General features: G+C 27.3%; 1 protein-coding gene across 3 annotated transcripts; it reads right to left on the bottom strand.

Moving 5' to 3' along the window:
- Positions 1–277: 277 nt before the first annotated feature.
- Positions 278–17,066, bottom strand: LOC107444888 (protein phosphatase 1 regulatory subunit 14B). 3 transcript variants are annotated; one of them, XM_016059136.4, is made up of 5 exons: positions 16,908–17,066; positions 13,129–13,380; positions 11,765–11,848; positions 9,989–10,030; positions 278–8,452 (listed from the first exon to the last, which is right to left on the bottom strand). In XM_016059136.4, the coding sequence occupies exons 2-5, from the start codon at positions 13,378–13,380 to the stop codon at positions 8,411–8,413; spliced, it is 420 nt and encodes a 139-aa protein (XP_015914622.2). In that variant the 5' UTR covers positions 16,908–17,066; the 3' UTR covers positions 278–8,410. The 3 variants fall into 3 exon arrangements, with proteins under 3 accessions (XP_015914622.2, XP_015914623.1, XP_087022228.1); XM_016059137.4 differs by lacking the exon at positions 16,908–17,066 and adding an exon at positions 16,635–16,803; XM_087166102.1 differs by lacking the exon at positions 16,908–17,066 and adding an exon at positions 16,353–16,371.
- Positions 17,067–22,047: the final 4,981 nt, after the last annotated feature.

The following is a 22,047-nucleotide window of genomic DNA, read 5'->3' as shown; positions in this document are numbered from 1 at the left end:
AGTCTTCTACGCATAGCAAAACTGGTTTTCCAATGTTATTAGATGGGGAAATAGTGTATAGGGAAGAAACATTCTCCCAATTTTGCTAAGATGCCAGTGGGTTAAGTATACATGTAAAGCATTCATAACATTGTTTATATTATATTATTTTTCTACCTTCTCTTTAAACCTTTTTAAGATAAAAGTAATTTATAGATCAATTGTTTGATATTTTACTTGTTAATGGTTCACTTAATGAAGTTTAAATCAAACTATTAAAAAAAGGAATAACAAATAATGGTTTTTTTGTAATTTTATTAAAAACAAGAGATTATTTTCAACAGCAGCAAATGCATAAAAATGATTTAAGATCAATATATAAAACAAATTTGTCACATTCATTAAGCTTTTGTAAAAGTTTGGGTACCTAGTAACAACAGTGCTCAGGTAATGGACGAAGCAGATATAAAAGGTAGAGTATATAGGGGAAATAATCAGTGGGACGGCTGAAAATATATTACAGTTTCTGATTAACAAAATTAATATTTATCAAGCATTTTTTGATAGCTGAAACCAAATGAAACACATTGTAGTTAAACAGAATACTTAGTTTTTTTCATTTTAATTACACACTTAATAATAATTTCATAGTAACTTATACTCATAAAAACTCAAACTAAAAAAGAAAATTTTTCAAAATAGAAATTCGATTTAAAAAAAAGAATTTAGATAAAAATAAATACAAAATAAATAAAACATAGGTTATAGGAATTCTATTCAAAATTAACAAAGATTAAATGCAGCTTTTCAAACAATGAAATTTTTTTCAACACCACCGGGATAAGAAATCACACACTTGACATTCCAAAAATTAACATTTCAAACTAACAGGGGTGATTGTGAGCCCAAGTCAAAATTCCGGAAAATTTCTCGAGTTAAAAAAAAAAGTTTAAATTGAAAAATTAGGAAAAAAATTTAAATAAGGTTTTTTTTCCTTTTTTTCAATATTTCTTAGTTTACTTAAAATATTTTTTAAATTTTACACATACCTATACCATTTACACATACCTATGATGACCTGGAGAAGTAATTAAAATTTACAAATATGTCTTTCTTTCTTGAGTTTATGATTATAACAACTATTTACTGATAAGAAATGAATATAAGCTTATAAAGTATCTCTCTGGCTCTCCTTTACAATCAAATAAAATAAACTGTGTTTTTAAGTTCCACCTTTGAAAATTTGATTTCTGGAAACCTCCAGATCACTGTTAGCGAAAAGTCCGGAAATCCGGATTTTTTCCGGAGCACAATCAGCCCTGAACTAATAAAGAATGCAGTTTTTTAAAAGTAATTTTTTTAAAGAGCATTATTTCATAACACTAATAATTGAATTCCAATAAGAAATTTCTTAGACTTGCAATTAAAAGCAATAATTTCATCAAGTACTGATGCAAATTAGATAAAAAAAGAATATTAGGCATGCCCTGAAAGGAACAGAGACAATTTTTATGATCACATTTATCATTTTTATAATAACATCATATTTTAAAGCAGTCTAACTACCCCACCCCCAAAAAAATACCTTGCCTTAAGAAAAATAATTTTTCTTTACCACCATTATAGAATTAAAAAAAATTTTCAAAGAGAAAGCATTGTGAAAGTCTTTCCTCAGTAGAAAATCAATTAAATAAAATTCTATTGACCTCTACGTATAACAAGACTTCAATCTTAAGGTATATCCCAGCTAAATTTCCTTTCAGAGTTCGACTATTGATATCCAAATATACCTGTATAATTTAAATATTAATTAACACAGTAGAATTAGTGTTAATTTATAACATTCTTGCTGTTGTAACAATTTTTTGTTTAAATAACACAAATGAGGCAAGAAAAACAACAGATTGTCTTTCAAAATATCATTAAAACAATTTTTACATGAAATTACATCAGAAATAAGGTAAATATCTGATTATTATTAAAAAAAATTAAAGGTGCATTAAAATAACACATATGGCACTTTATATAAAAACACATTAACTCATAACAAAATTTAATGCATTTATTTTTACAATAGCAAAAATCTAAGAATTAAAATATTTTTTTCATAACAAAAATCGTAATATAGTAAAAAAAAAGTGCACAATAAACAATAAGTTGCAGATAAATTTGACAACTAACATTAATGTGAAAGCTACAATAGAAAGGAGAAAAAATAGTTTCCTCTCAATTGTTAATGATTCCAACTTTATATAATGGCAAAGTATAATCTTTCCTTTTTTTTCATATCAAAAAGAAGTGATACGATACAGTAAATGTGCTTGAATTGTTTGTAAATTTAAATACCAAGATGTTTTATATCAGTAAAATCAGAAATAATTACATTTTTATACACTAGCTAGGATTAAGAAAAGCACTGATAATTTTGTATCAAATCTAGTACTAATTTCTGAATTTGTTCAAAAATTTCAGTTACACAGCAATATAAGTAACTGAATTTGAAAGACATAAAGGGAAAATGTATAATATATTGTGAGAGGAATTAAAATGCATGAGTTTGAATTTAATAAAATGTATAAATTTCAATAATAGTATATGTAATTTTCAGTGAGAATTTTTGTGCCTTAAATTTTCATTCATAAACCAGATTGTGCCTTAGAATAAAATTCTTAGGCCATCTAAATAAATTAAAATAAGATACTATATTTTTCTCTCATAGAAAGAACGGGAAACTTTATTTATCAAGAAAACTGAACTATATCTAAATCAGAATAGAAAAACCCCCAAAAAATAGATAAACAATTAAATGTATAAGTAGAAATTGTTGTTAAAATTATAGACATTAACAAACCAAAAAAGTACGTGTAGGTAAGCATACAAAATTACAATACTTTAACTATGTTTTGTAGATTTTGGAACTCTAGTTGCTTATAATTTTTTTCATTTGAGCTGTTATGTATTTAGTATTCACAGCTATTTAGCAAAACACTTTTCTCAACTGCCGCTATATAAAAAAAAAGATCTCTTGCAATGAATCAGCTCGCTCAATGCCAAGTAGACGGTTAACAGCCTTCAATTTTTAAGATAGGGTGTTAGAACTCTTTATTTTAAATAAATAGTTGACAGCATAATGGTACAAAATAATGTGCAATAGTCTATTGCATGTTAGCACTCGCATAACTGTATTTGATATGAAAGTAACATCAGAGAATACTTAAATGAATAAGGGAACTCAAAGAAAGTCCAAGTTCATATACTAGAGGGACAGTTTTTCAAGATTGACCGTTACTGCAAATGCATTTCATTGAAATGTAATTGGGTGAAAGTTGTGCTCCCTAAAATAAGTGAAAAAAAATTTGAGAAATTAAAATTGTTCAGTAATTGTAAATTAGAATTGTAGAAAATATCATGGGTTCAATTTGTAAAAGAGATATAGCAAATTATTTACATATATGAATACTTCTTTAAAGAACAAGAGACATGTGCTGAATGCTAGAAAGAAATATTTTACCCAACCGCTATAGAATATTAGCATATTTCAAAGGAAATGAAAATATTTACCCCGACCTGCCCCAATTCAGGGCATACGGGTAAATACTTCAAAGGAAATGTATATCGCACTGAATATCAGTACATAACAGTTGTCCTTTGTGCAAAAAACAATATGTTAAAAAACAATATATAAATTTCTAAACTAGGATTTCTTTAAGAAAATATAAAAAATTTTTTAAAACCATGTCCTTGAAATTTTTAAGTCAGACTTATAAAAATATACAGGCAATTATTTTCCAACTCAAATTCCAAAAAATAATTCATTAAAAGTGTTTTCCATTGTTGAGTACCTATGCCTTTATAGAGGAATTAAATTTACTTTAAAAATCAAATCTATGAAAATCTTGACTTAAGTCAATATATGCATATGCAATAAAATTGAATTAAAAAGTTGTAAATAATAATAAATTTAATGTTTATATAATGTAATCAAAATTACTCAGAAGAATGATGTTTTTGCCCAATGTTAACTGCAATAGACTATTACAATAAAAATATAAAAAATTATTTTTATAAAAACAACTAAACTGTTAAGAGTGATATTATTTCAACACATTTATAACTCTGGATAGGACATTGAGTTGCTATTGCAAAACACACTCTGAATAAGACATTGAGTAGCCAAACTCTGATAACTGAATACTATTACATATTTTTCTACAATTTACCTTTATATCATTCATATACAGAATATGTCAACTATAATCTTCACATACTGAATCTTATACTTGATCGTATAACTCATTTAATAAAGATTACAGAATTGAAAACAATTAAGTTTTATTAAAAATGGAAAGAAATTGGTTCGAAATGAAACAGATTTGAAAGATTTATTGTGATATGTATACAATAAAAAGAATCAGTGATAGTTTAAAAACTATATACAAATAAATACAAAAATAAATTTTTTCTAATACATAGAGAAAAAGACCAATTAAAAAATAAAAAAGACCATAATTAAGTCATATAGATGCATAGCACCTACACTATTCTTAAACAAGAGAACTGCATTCAGAGTTACTGTCTGCTAACTACTTTATTTCTTCACTTCCATAGATTAAATCTCAAAATAGCTATAAATGGTTAACTGAGCGTATACAATAACAAGTCATAAATGCATCTGACATATTTCTCTATTTATGTCACGTGAATGAGACGAGTCCGATATTCCAAGGTAATTTTATTATTGAAATTGTATTTATATCGACTTGTAATTTTATCATTCATAAGATTTTTCCATATTTTATAAATTCTTAAGAGTCATTAGCTATATATCAATTTAAGAATATTAGCAAGTGCAAAGGTTGCCGTGTTTTGAATATTATATCCAGATTTATGTGTTTTTAGGAAAGTTTAATAAATTTAAAAATTGAATGGTAAACAGTACTATAACAATACAGGGTGACATGTTTAAGCTTAAACTTAAAAGTAAATCACAAGTAGTAACTTATTACTGATTTTAACCATGAGCGGTGTTTAGCTTTATACAATTAACCCTCCATTATTCAATTATGAGAATTATTACATCCTAGTATAATGTAAGCAATATAATTTCTCAATTCAAAATTACCATAAGTTTTTTCTAAGAAGAAAACGGTATGATATATAGAAATTCTAACAAAAAGAAAATGATAATTGATTGAATAACAAACTTTTAAAAAGAATATTAAGAATAATTGTTTAGGTTAACAACTGCTAGTCATTTGTCATTGCTTAAAATAAGAGAGATCAGCAGGATATTAGAAAAATTATTTTGTAAAGCATTTCTTAACTATGGGATTTAAAAAAGGTATTGAAACTCATATGAATAAAAGCTTTGAGATATATCTCAACAAAACATGCATTTGGGAGTACTTGTACGACTTAGTTTGAAATAAAAAAATTAAGACAATAATAATAATTATGTGATAAATAAAAAAAATTCAGTGAATACAACTACAGTCATGACCATGCATTTGCTAATGAAATATTACCCAAAATAAAGAAAATAAAAAATGAATTAACTCATTCTACTTAAGCTAAAATTTATAACAATGTTATTGCTAAATACTTCAAACAAAGTAATCTAATACTTCAAAAGTTCATACACCATTCATGAATATATTATTCAAGTATGATGTATTCAACATGCTTAACAGTTTATGAATGAATTATTGCATATAAACAACTATTGCTGTTATTTAGACTAAATCACAAAAAAAGAGTTAACTAGTTGTCAACTAATGAAAGAACATTTTAATACAAAATGCAAGTATTAATACATTACATTTTCTATGCCTAATTTTCAAACTACAGGTCATACATAACTACTGAGACAGAATTTGGCAGTTCGTTTTGTACACTATAGCAATATTAAAAAGTTAATTTCTAATATTAAAAAAACTATCAAAATGTAAGCCCATACTGTATTACTTTATGAATGTTAACTAAATATGTAACAGCAGTTGTTCATATACATAATCATTTGATGTATAAAAAGCTGTTTCTTTTATTCTCCTAATCTACTGACAGATATATATATGTATATATACTTTTTAACTAAATTCATTAGTAATTGAGACTGAATTCATTTTAAATAAAACTAGTTTAAACAGATAAATAACATAATACTAGTTAAAACAGATTTTTATCATTTGTAAAGTAAATTATAAAAGGATTTAGTTTAAATGAAGATTTTGGTTCATAACTTTAAAAAAAAAAAAAAAAGAGTTTGACATATAACTTTTAAAAGATATTAACATTCAATATAAAGTAGAAAAAAATGCATTGAAATTAAGCATATTACAACTTTATATATTACAAAATACTACACTAAACAAAAAAGTCAAAATAACATTGAATTTAAAAATCAATTTACAAATAGAGTACCATGTCAAATATAACTAAACATAAAATCTATTTTTTAAAAAAGTTAGAAATTTAAATACTAGTTAATTTTATAGTAATAAATATCCATCACTATATGGAGAAAAAAATACAAAGTACATCTGTAGTGCATTTTTTTTTTTAATTCATAGCAATGAATTTTAGCTGTTTTCTTCCAATTTAGTACTTGAAATACTGTAAACCACTTTGGCAATGAAGATCACAATGAAATAAAACATGAAAGTGAAAAGAAAAAAAAAAGACAAAATAACATTTTTTCAATAAAAAAAAAAATTTCAAATATATACAAGGCTACATTTTAAAATAGAGTCAACATAGTACTTGAAGTTTGAGAAATGTAATATTATTGATATCTGAAGAAAAAAAAAAGTAACAAATAAAAAAAATCAACAAACACAACGAGAATCGAAATTATTGTATTTCTTAACAATTTTAAAAACACGGATTTTTATAAATTTAATTTTAAAAGAAAGGCAACTCCTACCTTTAAACTTTAGAAGCTTATTAAACTTAAAAAGAAAACTAGTTATGTTCCACTAATAAGGCAAATTAAAATTACTGATCAAGCCTTGTAATGAGAACATAAAAAATTATTTCATGTATTTGGATAAATAATAATGAATTAGCAAATAAATGTAAAAAGAGAAAATATTAAGTGCCAGGGAATTAGAAGGTATAAGCTAGCATTGTGAGATCACTAGATTGCCTATTGACATAATAAATGCAATAGCCAATACTACAGAATAATGTGAAAGGAAACTTCTCTATCACATTGAAAAACAAGTCGTAAAATGCTAAACACATTGTCACATTGCTAAAACAAGTCGTAAAATGTACATAAAACTTAATGTTATTTTTCAATATTTTTACACAATATAATGTCTATTCCATATTATTATTAATACACTATACTTGAGAATAATGAAAGAAAGGAAAACAACTTATAGATCAATAGCATCTAAAACAGAGGATTAAAAATAATACTGGAGATAAGAATGTGAGATCTATTTAACTTAGCAATAGGAAAATAATAAATGAATAAATAACAATAGCTTTTTAAAAATAATAACTAACATAAGGAACAGATTACAAATTCATGAATAAATAGGAAAACTAACCAAGTTTTGCTAAAGAAGAACTTTATTTTTAACTAAACATTCTTTGCCTCTGAATAATGAGCTATTTAATTTCAATTTAGTACATCCTTTTAAAATATTACTTAATTTGGATAGCAAAGGATAAATGAAAGATAGTGTTAAATTTTACTGTCATAAAAACCAAATTGGAAGAATGAAGTTCAAATTTAAACTTCTCTTCCCACTAAAGAGATCAATCATATCAAAGCAATACAATTTGAATCACATAGCGGCACACACATTTGAGTAATTAAAAATAAAATGTACATTCTAATAAAATATGCAATTTTATTAAACTCGACTAACACCACTATAAGTACAATGTTGGCCAGAAACAAATGTAAATTTCAAAAATACATTAAAAAACAATATCATCATGAGCAATGTTTTAACATTAAAAACTCATTACTTGTAAATGATATGATAACAAGAGCAAAGTCCCATGTCAAAATTTAGCAATGGATTTGTTTACATTGGGTCCTATTTGGATTTAAGCAAAACAGAATTTCAACGGCAAGAACTAAAAAGGCACAATAGATAGATATATACAACACAAATATCCATAATTAATAACAGTTTACATTGAAATATTTATCTATATGTCAACATCAAATCAATCACATAAAACTGTCCCAATATTTTTACTCAAAAAAGAATAAAATTGTGAATAGATAAGCATAATAAAACAAATGGCATGATATAGTTTAGTGGGGACAAGTCTTTGTCATTCAATATACATTTAACAATTAAAAAAAACCCTAGGTGATAATTAGAACTGTTATAAAAGTTCCAAAAAGTACCACCAGGCAATGATACATCACATTCTAGTTTCTAAAATATCTAGCCTTTATTGCAAATCAAAGCGTTGTTGCCCTTTGCAATAGTTCTGTTATGAATTTCTGAAATAAACAAAAGATTAAATAAGTAAAATAACAAGTTAATAACAAAAAATGACTATTTAAATAATTTGTAAAAAAAAAAAACTGAAACATTTAATTAGTTTTTGTTTTTCAAAGGTTCATCTATTATCTACCATTTTTTTTTTTTTGTTGTTAGAAATTTTTCTTATTTTTAACCTACAAATCATACAGATTCCTCTTTACTCCCGATTAGAGCATATGGCCTCTATAATTGCTTACTATTTGCAGCCTGAAGTTTTGCATCCTTCTATAAGCGCTTTACTTTCAATTTATTCGCAATAGTACTTCATCAAACTATTTTCAGCCTCCAACTATTTCTGTTACCTTGAAGATTCCAACTGAAAACTTGCCTTACTACAAACTTCTCAGATTTACAGAGAACATGACTGATTCATTTCTGTTTATGTTTCTTAATTTTAAGTTCTAACGGTTTCTGCTTCACAATTCTAAGAAATTATGTGTCGAAAATTCCTTTGGACTACTTGATATACAAATTTCTTTTTAAACTGTTGTTAATAAAAACTTTTAGATTTTTCATATTATTGTTGAAGTGCCAAATTACTGATTCATAAAAAAAGGACAAATTTTACATTGGTACTAAAATTTATAATTTTTGTTCAAATCTTAAAACACAGACAAATTCACTTAAATATGAATTTTCTTTTGAGAGTTAAGAATTGGAATTTGTCAAAAAAAGGGGATGTTCATTCAGGGATAGTACATTTTTGTATTTGATTACGTAATATGATTATTATTGTTGAATCATATTACTGAAATTGAATATTATTGAGAATTGAATTGAATATTATTGTTGAAGTGCCAAATTACTGATTCATAAAAAAATGACAAATTTTACATTGGTACTAAAATTTATAATTTTTGTTCAAATCCTTAAAACACAGACAAATTCATTTAAATATGAATTTTCTTTTGAGGGTTAAGAATTGGAATCTGTCAAAAAAAGGGGATGTTCATTCAGGGATAGTACATTTTTGTATTTGATTACGTACATTAAAATACCATCTGCACTAAATAATTAGTATATTTAGGTAAGGCCCTTAAACTTAAACAATTTAGTTTTAGTTTGTGAAAATCCAGTCATTAGATTTAAAGTTATTTAGAGTTTTGACTTTTTTAATTTCTGCACTGTACATAAATATATAATTTCTAGACATTTTTGAAGATAGGTTTGTTAATCCTTATACCCAACAGATTTCTTCAGACTACTAGAAAAGGCCTTACGAGATTCGTTAAAAAATTGATTCAAATATGACTATTTAATGAAAAAATTAAATGTGTAAACGTTTTGCTTTACAAAATCTTGCCTTAACATTTTCTCGTAACTTTAACTGATATTCTTGTACCATAGCAATCTAACTTACTTATACTAAAACTAACTAATGCTCTTTTTTTATTAAGTTAAATCTTTGTTGCTTGATTTATTTTGTTAGAGTAAAAAATTTTCATATTACAAACAAAATATTTATGAAAACATAGCAATTTAAATATACACACCTCAACAGCATCTTCTGATTGTTTCACACCAACTAACTTTTTCTAAAAAGATATAAATAATAAAAAGGTATTAAAATAGAGTAATTAATTTCTTATTAAAGACCTTGATGAAAAAAATTGCAAAATGGCATGCCAGTGAATTCAGGAAGATTAGCTTATTATCTTTAAAAAACATAGCAAAATAGGAGGAATCTGTTTTTGGTGATTTGTTATTACTGTTTCACTTAACAGTTTAACAATAAAAAGAATTAATCGGTTTTAGAAAAATTATACTCCTTCAATAAAAACTTTTTTCCTTTAAGAACATTCATTCAAAGTTATTAATGCTAGAAAAAATAGTAAATAATAATCATATTTAAATTTTTTCTATTGAAAATGCCATAGATATTGTATAAATCAACCCCAAGTTTCTAATTATGAGATAGCAAATTTGTGGTATGTTGGGTGTGTAAGTTAACCATTAAAAAAAACAGTTATGAATTTTTTTTTTTCTATTGTAAAATATTTTTAAAAAACATGGTATTTTGAATTATTTTGGTGGGAGTGAAGACTATTTTTTGTAAGACTTAACAAATAAGAATAAAGTAAGATCCCTCGCAGAGTGGAACCTGCATCACACCATTTCTAACACTATTGAATCAAGCACAGATGATGTTTTCGAATTTATAAATTTGTAGCTTTATGGTATTATTTTAAAAGTTTTCACAGTGTTGTAATTTTTAAAATAGTCTAGTATAAATTATCTTAATTTTTCTAATTCTTTTTTTTTCTGAATGTAATTTAAAATATTGTCTCTAAAAAAAACATCTACATGGAAAGGAAATATGAGAGAAAATACAAAATTAATTGTGTATAACTTATTAGAAATTGTTTTTGAAAGGGGTAAATTGATATAGAGTAATTTATATTTATTACAGTGCTAAAAGTGAATTGATATTTCACGATTAATGAGTGTCACACCTCATTACTGGTATGCAAGTCTACCTCCCGATTTTTTCATAAAATTTTTGTTTAAAAAATTTACTTGTACACCAAGATATACAGTAATAACAGAATTTCTAAGTTTATACTACACATTCAAATGTATATTGCAATACACATTATAATAATTCACACAAAGAGGGGAATGAATATGAGATACATAAGATAGATAAGATGGCTAAGTAACAATTCACATAGATTATTAACAATTATGTAATTGGTTCTCAAAATTCTAATATTTAACTATATTATTTCAAATAAGAATTATGTAATTGGTTCTCAAAATTCTAATATTTAACTATATTATTTCAAAGATTAATAGAAAAATTCCATAATTATTTTCATTTTTTAAATTGCTCTATAGATAGTAAATTTAGAAAATTACAGTTATTGCACTATGTATCACAAAAAAAAAAAAACTCATACTGCAAAAAATATGTACAAATCAGATATTAGAGCAACAAATTCCGTCAATTATTTAATGAAATCTACAAAACAAAGGAAAAATATATAAAATAAAATAGAAAAGTTATTATGCCTAGCATTTCAATCTATAGCAATACATTTCAACTAATTTTATTTTGTAATTTAAATTTAATGGTTCTCAATAATAAAAACTTCAGGATTCAACATGATGTAGCCAATAAATTACTAGCTAACTAATTTTATAAACACAACATAATTCCTATAATTAGCTTTTATCATTAATAAAAAGCATGAACTTTGCTTAACATACTAAAAAAAAGATAAGGATAACATAATAAAGGAATCTAATATAAAGCCTAGGACATTTACCTTTAACCACTCTCGTCTAGCTGGCTCAGATTCAATATCTAACAATTCATCTAAATCTATTTCCACTTCATAATGTGATTCTTCCTAAATAAAGGAAAAATTAATTATATTAATATTATTACTTAAGAATAAACTTAAAACAGTGTTCGCGGCATGTTCAGTACAATTATGAATTATTCAGAAAATTCAAGTAACTAAACATAATTTCAGCTATTAAATCCTACAGAATAAGGTAGCAGGTTCTACTATAGAAGATTTGATGATAACCCAGTTAAGAACCTGATTATTGGAAAATTAACAGGCTAACGAAAAAAGGGAAGACCAAACATTAAATGGATTGATTCTGTAGAAAAACATCCTAAAACCATGGGAATCAATAAATGGAAAAACCTAGTGCCTGATCGAGTCAGATGGAGATGACTAGTTGAGACGACTATGTAAAACAAATTTTATATATATATATATATATATATAAAATTTGTTTTAGGGTTAAAATTTTAAATACTATGTAGTTAACAAATTAGAAGCAAAGGAACTAAGCAATATTTTAAAATGAATCAACACTCAAAAAGTGAAGTAATTTACTCAGTACTGAACAACATAATTTAATCAGTTTCCAAAATACAGTAAACACAATCCCAAAAAACATTAATCTACTCGGCATTTTGTAATAATTCATTATAATATTAAACATTTTAAATATTGTAAAAGTATTTGAGAACATTAGGTACTTAAAAATTATACATAAAAACCCTATCTTGTTAAACTTAATTTAAATTTTATGCAAAAATCCTTATAAAAAAAGTGAAATAAATCCTTATACTGTAGAAGTCTGTAATTGAGTAACAGAAAAAAAAAAAATTTCACTTTTTGTTTTTGTAGAGTTCTCTCATTTTAACTTTATAGTTTCGGTTAGAAACAAGTTTAGAGATGTGTTTGGAAACAGGAGCCTCAGCAATTCTTTTCATTTCTTTTGAAAATCATTCTTTCTCCAAATCCTATGATGATCGGCTGTAAGAATGCAAGCGGAAAGAATGACGCATATAGATTGTAAATTCTTATACTTATGCATTATGAAGCACAGAAGTGATGTGCACAAGCTAATGCTAAAATATGGGGATCTGTCTCTTGTATGTCTCTTTCTTACCGTTTGCCTCCGCCGCGTGAAGTCCCCCTTAGAGGGGTTTTGAAATCAAGTCTATTGGTAAAACAAGTTAAACTAAGATTTTACTCATCAATCAAGGTTTAAATGCATAAAAACTAATTTTTACAAAGAAAAAAAATAAGGAAAGTTCAGAAGAACATTATTTGAAAATGCAGATGTTTTAAAATATAATCATGAGTAAAAGAAATAATACACTTACGGGAGTATCGTATAAAACTTGTAGTTGATCGTACATCCACATTTCAACACTTAAACGTTTTCTGATGAGGCTCATCTGATGCTGACCATACTTTGCAGTCAAATACTTCTTCTTCCTTTCATGCATTTCTTCATTATCTAACTCAAAATTTACATGCAACATAGATTTCGGAGGACTCTGTCCAGGCTGCAAATTTTTAACAGCTGATGATGCAGCTTTACTAGAAAAAGCTTGAGGTATACTACACTCCATCTAAAACAATGATTACATTTTAAATTATCAATATTTTATAACAAAAAAAAAACAAATCAAGAGCTTAGTAAGAATCTTTAAGAGACATTTTTAAAAAAAATAAGCTTCTTCAGTAAAAAAAAATTTATAGTCATATTTTAAACTGTAAAACATTAATTTATTTTACCAAATATTTAAATTATGTAGAGCTCAGGAAATGAGGTAATAAGAGAAAAATTTTGAGGACTTCCAGAGAGGTAGTAGATTTCTAAGGCATTTGGTAACAAATAATTGATGATTTTTGGTAGCAAAATAAGCACCAAAAGTGAAAAAGCTACGGCATGCAGAATTTCAATAAAAATTATGGACTTGTAAATTTTGTCAATTGGAAACTTGCCATCAACAAAATAAGGAAAAGCATAATCGTTATTTTTTCCCCCTACGAATGGTTAACCCAATAAAGCTAAATGCAAATGGCATTAGTAGAAAAAATAACAAGATTATCGGGTTAGTATTACTTATTAATATACCATTGTTAAAATGTTCAAAAGTTATATTCGTCCATTGTGGAGTTAATACTATATTCAAACTGTTGTTTTTCATGTGTTAATATTTAAGATGATATTGAGTATAAGGAACAAAATAATCCCAAAGAGAAAATTCAATGCAGAAAAAAAATAAAAAGCCAAAATGGGCAATAACATTTTAAAGATAGATTTTCATTTTATTTATTCATCGCTAAAATATTTTTTAGTTCTTGAGTTTGATTAAATATATAAAACTTGCATAGAAATCTCATACATAGTGATAGATAATAGAGAAAAATCTCATGCATAGTGATAGATAAAATTTAAATCCTAATCTTAGAAATAAAATTTCTATAATATTGAGCCTGTTTTTACATTGACTCCAATATACAACATTAGCAGAGGTTTATGGCCAGAATTTTTTTCAAATTCTATTCTGGTTTTAGGAAGTTTATTGTTGTCAGATATCCACCGTTGGAGGATGAACTTTAAAGTTAATATGTTTAAATTTATTAAAATTTCACTTCATCATTCCTTGAGCTTCTTGATTGCAATAACTGTAATTTAAAATTAAATGAGTCATAAAAATATCAGTCATTTAATAACTTCTATTAGAAGAATCGTTCTTCACAAGGATTGTTCACTTGTGATGGTATTTAAATTATTCTAAAATGACTAAATTTTTAAAAAATAAATAAAATGTTGCTTTTTAATAATACAGGTTGATTTGAAAAATAAATAATATTTAAACCATATTATAAAGCTTAAAGCTAAGGAATAAATCTATCAAATGTCAAATTTAAAATATAATCATAACAAAAAATTAAAAGCAAATATTTCTTACAAAATAGGAGAAAAAACTTAATAGCTGTTATAATCCTAATAATTTTAAATTCTTAAAATGAAGTTCACAAATAAAAACAGCTGTAGTTAAATTCTTGTTGTATTGATGTACTTCTTTAGTTACTTCTCTTAGTTTAGTTACTTCTCTTTAGTTTAATTACTTCTCTTAGCTTTAGTAGTTACTTCTTCTTGTTAAACTCTTTGGAAAACAACAATAACAAGTCTCCTAAAACAACTTCCATTGTCATGTTAATGTTTGTAATTTGCTAATGTTTCTAAATTTACTAGAAAACTTTGAATGAAAAAAACATTCAAAGACATATAAAAGAACAATTAGCTTGTATCATAAGAGAAATAAAAAAATTTAAACGCATTTTAATATTTAAAAATAGAAAGAAAAAAGTTTGTGCATACAAAGTAATTGTTAATTTATTTGGTAAAATCTAATGTTTCACTAGCATTCAGTAATTTAACCAAAAATTATAAAATAATAGATCAATATACAATTAAAACAGCAATACTGAAAAATAGTTTACTAAGATTAGAGCTTCAATAGCTTTCAGTCACATTAAACCAATATGCACTGTGAAATTTCTTTGTGCGCTGTGTGTCTTATAATGACATGGAATTTGGACAAGGTTAACATTACTTCAAATCATGTCTGTGCATTTGATTTGTCGTTGTTGATGTTAATTTACGTCGCACTAGAGCTGCACAATGGGCTATCAGAGACGGTCAGGGAAACATCCCGAAGGATGATCCGAAGACCTGCTATCACAATTTTGATCCTCTGCGGAGGGAGCATTTGATTTGTCATAGCAGATTAAAATTTTTAAAAAAGTCCGTAAGTTCACCTAAAGTTACATAGGTAAAACACAGTTTACAAAAATAGAGCATATGCCTCTTAAAAGAAGTGTTTTTAATTTATTGAAGCGTGATGACCATTAATATTAGTGACTTTTTAATACAAATCAAGAATTCACCATCTAAAGTGCTTGTTATCTAAATTTCAGATTATCATTAATTATATAATGCCTTGGCATTACAAACTTTTTACTTTTTAACACATAAATATTTGATTTTAGGCAAAATATTTTATGAAGAATAAAATAATTCTAATTTTGAAACAACTTAAAAAAGAATTTTTAGGTCACTAAAAGTAATTATATACTTTATTAGAGAACAGCATAACTGTCAACAATAGGAAATTGGATTTAGATAATCATAAATACATATCTTTCCATCACTTTGTACTGCCTCTCCTCTTTTTAGGAGTTTTTAATAAAAGCGACCTCACACCTTTTCAACTAACACTATTAACACCAAATAAATAGTTTAATTTTAAAAACCATGCACTCTTACAAGCAAAAAAAAATATAATAATAATAACATCATTATTTGACACAAGTTTATTTTGATAGTAAATAAAGATACACAATACATAAAACAGAAACAAACCACTGCCATCTCTTTAAATTTATAACATAGCTCTTATGATAAAAATCCCAATTTAGAAAAAGATTGTTTTCCTATTGTTTGTTAGCACATTCAATGAAATTATATTTTTAAAGTCACCATTTATAATTATTATTTTTTAATAATTAAATTAGAAATTTAAATTACCTCTGTCATTTAACAAAACAAATTGTCTTTATTAAACAATGAGTTCTTTCAATAATCAAAATCATTTATTTAAAAGATATCAATTGATTTTAATCATTCATTCTCATCGAGTTGAAAGAAAAATGTTTCAAAAAAGAAAAATATTTAAATAATTTCACACTTCAATAGTTAAAAATAAATAAAAAATTCCTAAAACTGCAGAAAAAATGTAAGAGAAATTAATATCAGTTTTCGCTAAATATTATGCACGTAAATTTCATCCACAAAATTTTATCTACACACTTTAAAGTGATTAGAAGAAAGATGTACGACTTTTAATTCACAACATTTTAAAGAACAAAGCTCATTGTATGATAACACAAATTTAAAAAAAAAGAGTGAGAAAGATAAGAGTAAATTAAACACAATGAGCCATATGAGTCACCGGACATCCGTAAGAACAACGGGAGCATTTTTTTTAAAAATAAAACTTCACGATCTGAATAAGAATAACATGCAAAGATTAAAGATCAAAGTATCATCAAGGACTTAAAATATCTTATTTTCAAAACTTACTGAACTATATAAGATAGCTAAAAAAAATAAGTGTATCTCTTAAACAACACACGGTAAAAACACAAACCGCCTCTGTAGCAGAACAAAAACAAGGAGCTTTGTTTGACTTCATTCATGTTGAGGTGCAAAAAGGCTGCTGAAGTAAAAAATGCAATAGAATTAAGACTAACATGATGTCTGATGTGCATTTTTATCAGTTTCACGCCTAAAAACAATTTTAATTAAAAGTAAAATTATAATTTTTTCAATCATAAAATTATAAATTTGAAGTAAAAGCGATAAAATGCATTATTATCCGAGAAAACTTAAAGAATCATTCCCACAGAATGCAAAATTTTCCCTTACCAAAAAAGTCGCACACAATTGAGAACCAGATTGGTTGAAAATATTTCCCCGCGAAAAACTTGCCAGTCCAGTCACAGTTTCACTGCAAGAGTAATCGCATATGAGAATCGCATTACAGTAAGAATGGTCCATAAAGGGCCATTCACAATGCATACCTGCCAACTTTCACTCTTTCCGAGAATGGATTTTCAGAGTGGTTGTAAAACAATAAACGAAAAACAATCTGACTCATAAATATATTTATATTTTGATCCCGTTGAAGTTCGCTTGGGCAAGGATTATTATGCTTTCATATATTTATATTTTGATCCCGTTGAAGTTCGCTTGCGCAAGGATTATTATGCTTTCATATATTTATTGTAATTATTTATATGTAGTGGTGGTCAAACTCAATTCATATAATTCAAAAAGTTAATTGGAATAACCCGAGTATTGCTACCACTTTAAATATGAAAATAAAATCTTCCGGAAAATCCGGAAGAGTTGGCAGGTATGACAATGCATGTGAAAAAATCGCGTATACGATTTTTTTTATTATTACAAATTTAACAAAAAATATGCGACTGATTTGAAGGTTGATTCCTCAGGAATGGAGACTTACTCAGGAACTATTCGAACGCTTTCATTAAAATTTAGTAATTTACTTATGAAATTACATTCTTTAAAATGGTGAATTTTTGAATAATGTAATTAATGATATTGTCTTTGGATAAGCAAATTTTATATTTCCGTACAAAAGTTTTCGAATTGCCTTAAAAATTCTCGTGATATAACGAAATACGCAAAAAGAAAATTAATATTATTGCGGGGTAAACTTTTGACCGTTCTCTAAAACAAACTATTAGAACCATATTTCCCAGATTGCAGCATACTTCAAGGTCGGCAATAGGCATGGGCAAGGTGGGTGATTGCCCGGAACACCATGTAAGGGGGCACCGAGCGAAACCCAGATTTAATGGCCTGAAAATTACTCACTTTCTAAATTTTTAATACAATATTGTTCTTTTTTTAAAAATATTTGCAGGTTATTTTGTATTAATTAGTATATTCTTATGCTAACTTTTTAATGGTTAAAGTTCTCTAAGTAAAAATTTTATTAAAGATGGAAAGAAGAGTGTAAAACAGAAAAACCAAGTGCTTGACATTCAATAGAATGAGTTCCGTATTTTCCAGGAAGGATCTTTCCTGTAGGGATTTATGGTTCAGGAAACCATTCAACAAACAAGCCAATATTCTCAAAAAGCGAATGCAAGACAAAGTCAGGGAGAGGAATCACTTTTGAGAATCGCTGTGAGCTCAAGTTTTGTGCCATTTGAGCCTGTGCGTCAAACGTACTCTTAATACAATGTAAATTTGCTGATACAAATCTAAATATTTTATATATAACTTACTTCTATTTCGTCTCAAAATGTAATTTAAATGTAAGTTTTTCATTCAAATCTCGACTGATTTTTTGAGAAATCGGGACTATTAAGAAATAAGAACAAAATGTTTTTTTTTTTTCCAGATTTTTTTTTAGATTATTACCAAAATTTTAATAAATTTTAAGTTAAAGTATATACTTTTGCAATCTTTTACATATTTTGTTCTCTGATGTAGATTTTAAATAATTATTAATTCTGAGAAACTGAAGTAAGACTTTCTTTTTCTCTAAAAAATATTTGCTAATAGTGGGCTCGATAGCTTCGTTATTTATCTGATTTATCTAAACGTTTAATATTTTGTATTTAGCGTTGCACGTAAGTTTTTATTTATATATTTTTATATGTAGCTTTATATACCAATTGTTGAAGTATCAGCAGCCTACAACTCAACTCTATCAATAGTTGTATATTTTGATTAAGATATGTTATTCGAATTTGTAATTAGGCTTCCAAAATTATTGTAAATATCGCAATTAAAGCGTTTTCATTTTATAAATTTCCATAGTGTTTAATTCGAATCTTTAAACAAGTGGCGTCCGCGACAAGGACTATGGAAAATTTGAAACGTGAGAGAACGCAACTTCGGCGATTATTTACAAGATCTTTGAAAGAAATGGAAGCCGTTTTGAAGACAGAAAAGGTAACTAAAAATGAATTGATGTCTGTTTTCAATATTTTACAAGATAAAGCTGAAAGGTTATTTATAATAGACGAAAAAATAAAAGTAATTTGGCTAGATATAGAAAATTTTGATGAAACCGAGTTTGCTAACGAAACAGATTTAACAGAAGATTACCGCGATAAATGAGTTTCCATGAAAGCAAAAGTGGATTTGAATTTGGCGAAAATTGAAAAAAACGAGGAAATTCTTGACGCGTTAAATGAAACAAAACGAAATTTTCGTCTCCCCAAATTAGAATTGAAACGTTTCGACGGCAATATTAAAAATTGGCTTGGATTCTGGGGACAATTCAACAAAATTCATGAAGATAATAGCATTGATTCAGACGATAAGTTCCAATATCTTCTGCAAGCAACAGAAATCGGCACTTCGGCGAGAGATTTAGTCGAAAGTTTTCCGCCATCTGGTACCAATTATTATAAAGCGGTTGAGCAATTAAAATCTCGTTTCGCCAAAGATGAATTATTAATCCAAATTTATGTTCGAGAACTGTTGAATCTTGTTTTAACCCAAGCAAAAAGTGGTGAAAATTTTACATTGCGTGTTCTTTATGATAAATTAGAAACTCAACTACGAGCTTTGGAGACTTTAGGAGTAACGTCAGAAAAATACGAAGCTATGTTATATCCATTAGTTGAGTCTGCTTTGCCGGAAGATCTCATCAAGGAGTGGGAACGAACGCGTAGTAGAGTTGACGATAAGGATGATGCAAATATTTTAAGCAGCTTGTTAGGATTTCTTCGATCGGAAGTTGAAAGTGAAGAGAGGCTACAACTTGCACGATCAGGTTTTGGAAGAAATCAAGAATTACCTATGTTCACCATGAGAGACAAAATTCCTACTGCATCTTGCATTGTAGCAAGTGAAAAGAAATGGCTTGATAAAAATGTCATGCAATGTTTATTTTGTAATAAATCCTCTCATAATTCAATGGAATGTTTTAAGGTTATCGACATGTCGCTGGAGGAGAGGAAGGAAGCTTTAAAGAAGAAACATGCATGTTTCATCTGTTTTAAACCAGGTCACCAATCAAAGTTTTGTAAAGCCTATATCAAATGCCTTTTTTGCAAGAAAAGACATCACAATTTTATGTGTTCCGAAATACGACAAGAAGACCGAGATAAGCCTCCAGAATCAGAAGCGAAGGTTCTCTTATCGCCGAAAAATTCCTCAACCTTGTTGTTAACTGTATTAGTGAAAATTGTCAATAATGAGAGGTCTGGAATTGTACGTGGATTGTTGGATACTGGAGCACAGAGATCTTTTATAAGAAGAGATATTGCAAATAAACTAGGATTAAAACCAGTAGATCAAGAAGTATTGAGTCATGGACTTTTTGGGGGAAGTGAAACTAAACAAGAATCACATCAAGTGTATAACATTACATTGCAAAGTTTATGTTCAGATTTCAAGGAAAACATTTCCGTTTTGGATAAAGAAAAAATTTGTGGTTATATTCCACGCGTGCAAAATTCTAATGTATATCCTATTTTGAAAAAGAAAGATATTAGTTTAAGTGATACGGGTGAAGATGTACCAGAAATAGGCTTACTAATAGGAGCAGATTACATTGGCGCATTATTGACAGGAAAAATTGAGCCAATTGACAAGAACTTAGTAGCTATTAAAACAAAATTCGGATGGACACTCCAAGGTAAACAAAGAAACTGCTCAAATTCTTCGCACTGGAACCAAACTTCCTATTGCAATACGAATTCAGTTTCTCCAATTGCGTCTAAGAAAAAGAGAAAGAAATCCAAGGCTGCCAAAGCTCAACCAGCTGAAGCCAAAGTTGAAAACTCAATTATAAAAGAAGAGGTAAAAGCTGAAGAAAATTCTACTGAAATGGTTAAGGTTGCCCAAGATCTAGTTGCAAAACTTGAAAGATTAAGAGATCATGGTGATTTGCAAGAACTGTCTACATTGCAGAGTGAATTGACTTACCTTACTAGCAAATTAAATAATCAGATAGTGGAAATTGAGAAAAAATTAAAAAATACTGTTTTAATCGATAAAGTTGAAGTATATACTCTACAAGGAAATGGAGAACAGCCCACTGAAGAAAAGAAAAAGAAGCGTAAGAAGAAGAAAAAGAAAAATGTACCAGAAGCAGTGAATGAAACTGTACCACCAAATTAGTAACAGATTTCGTCACTAGAATTGGTCGACGGGTTAAAATTCCCAATAGACTAAACGTATGAAATGTTGCAATCACCTGAATTGCAAGGTGGGAAGTTGTTGAAGTATCAGCAGCCTACAACTCAACTCTATCAATAGTTGTATATTTTGATTAAGATATGTTATTCGAATTTGTAATTAGGCTTCCAAAATTATTGTAAATATCGCAATTAAAGCGTTTTCATTTTATAAATTTCCATAGTGTTTAATTCGAATCTTTAAACACCAATATTAGTCTGAGTAGAGAATATCTCATTTTTCCCAAAAATTATTTAATAGGAATAATCATTTAATTTTAATATTATTATGACAGACGCCCGGTGGCTGAGTGGTAGCGCTTCGCGCTGCCGTGCCACAGGTCCTTGGTTCGATCCTTGGGCCGGGTAAGGCCGACTCAGCCTTTCATCCCTTCAGTGGGTCGATAAAATGAGTACCAAGCATGCTTGGGAACTAACACTGGGGGTTCCGCGTTCGGCTGACCACCTGACCGGAACATATGCTCCCGCACCCC

The sequence above is a fragment of the Parasteatoda tepidariorum genome, chromosome 6 (assembly GCF_982258835.1).
Source record: "Parasteatoda tepidariorum strain Cologne lab strain chromosome 6, Ptep-v5.0, whole genome shotgun sequence".
In the NCBI taxonomy this organism is placed as follows: domain Eukaryota; kingdom Metazoa; phylum Arthropoda; class Arachnida; order Araneae; family Theridiidae; genus Parasteatoda; species Parasteatoda tepidariorum.
Note: the sequence above shows the minus strand (reverse complement) of the source record. Positions and strands in the feature narration are given on the sequence as shown.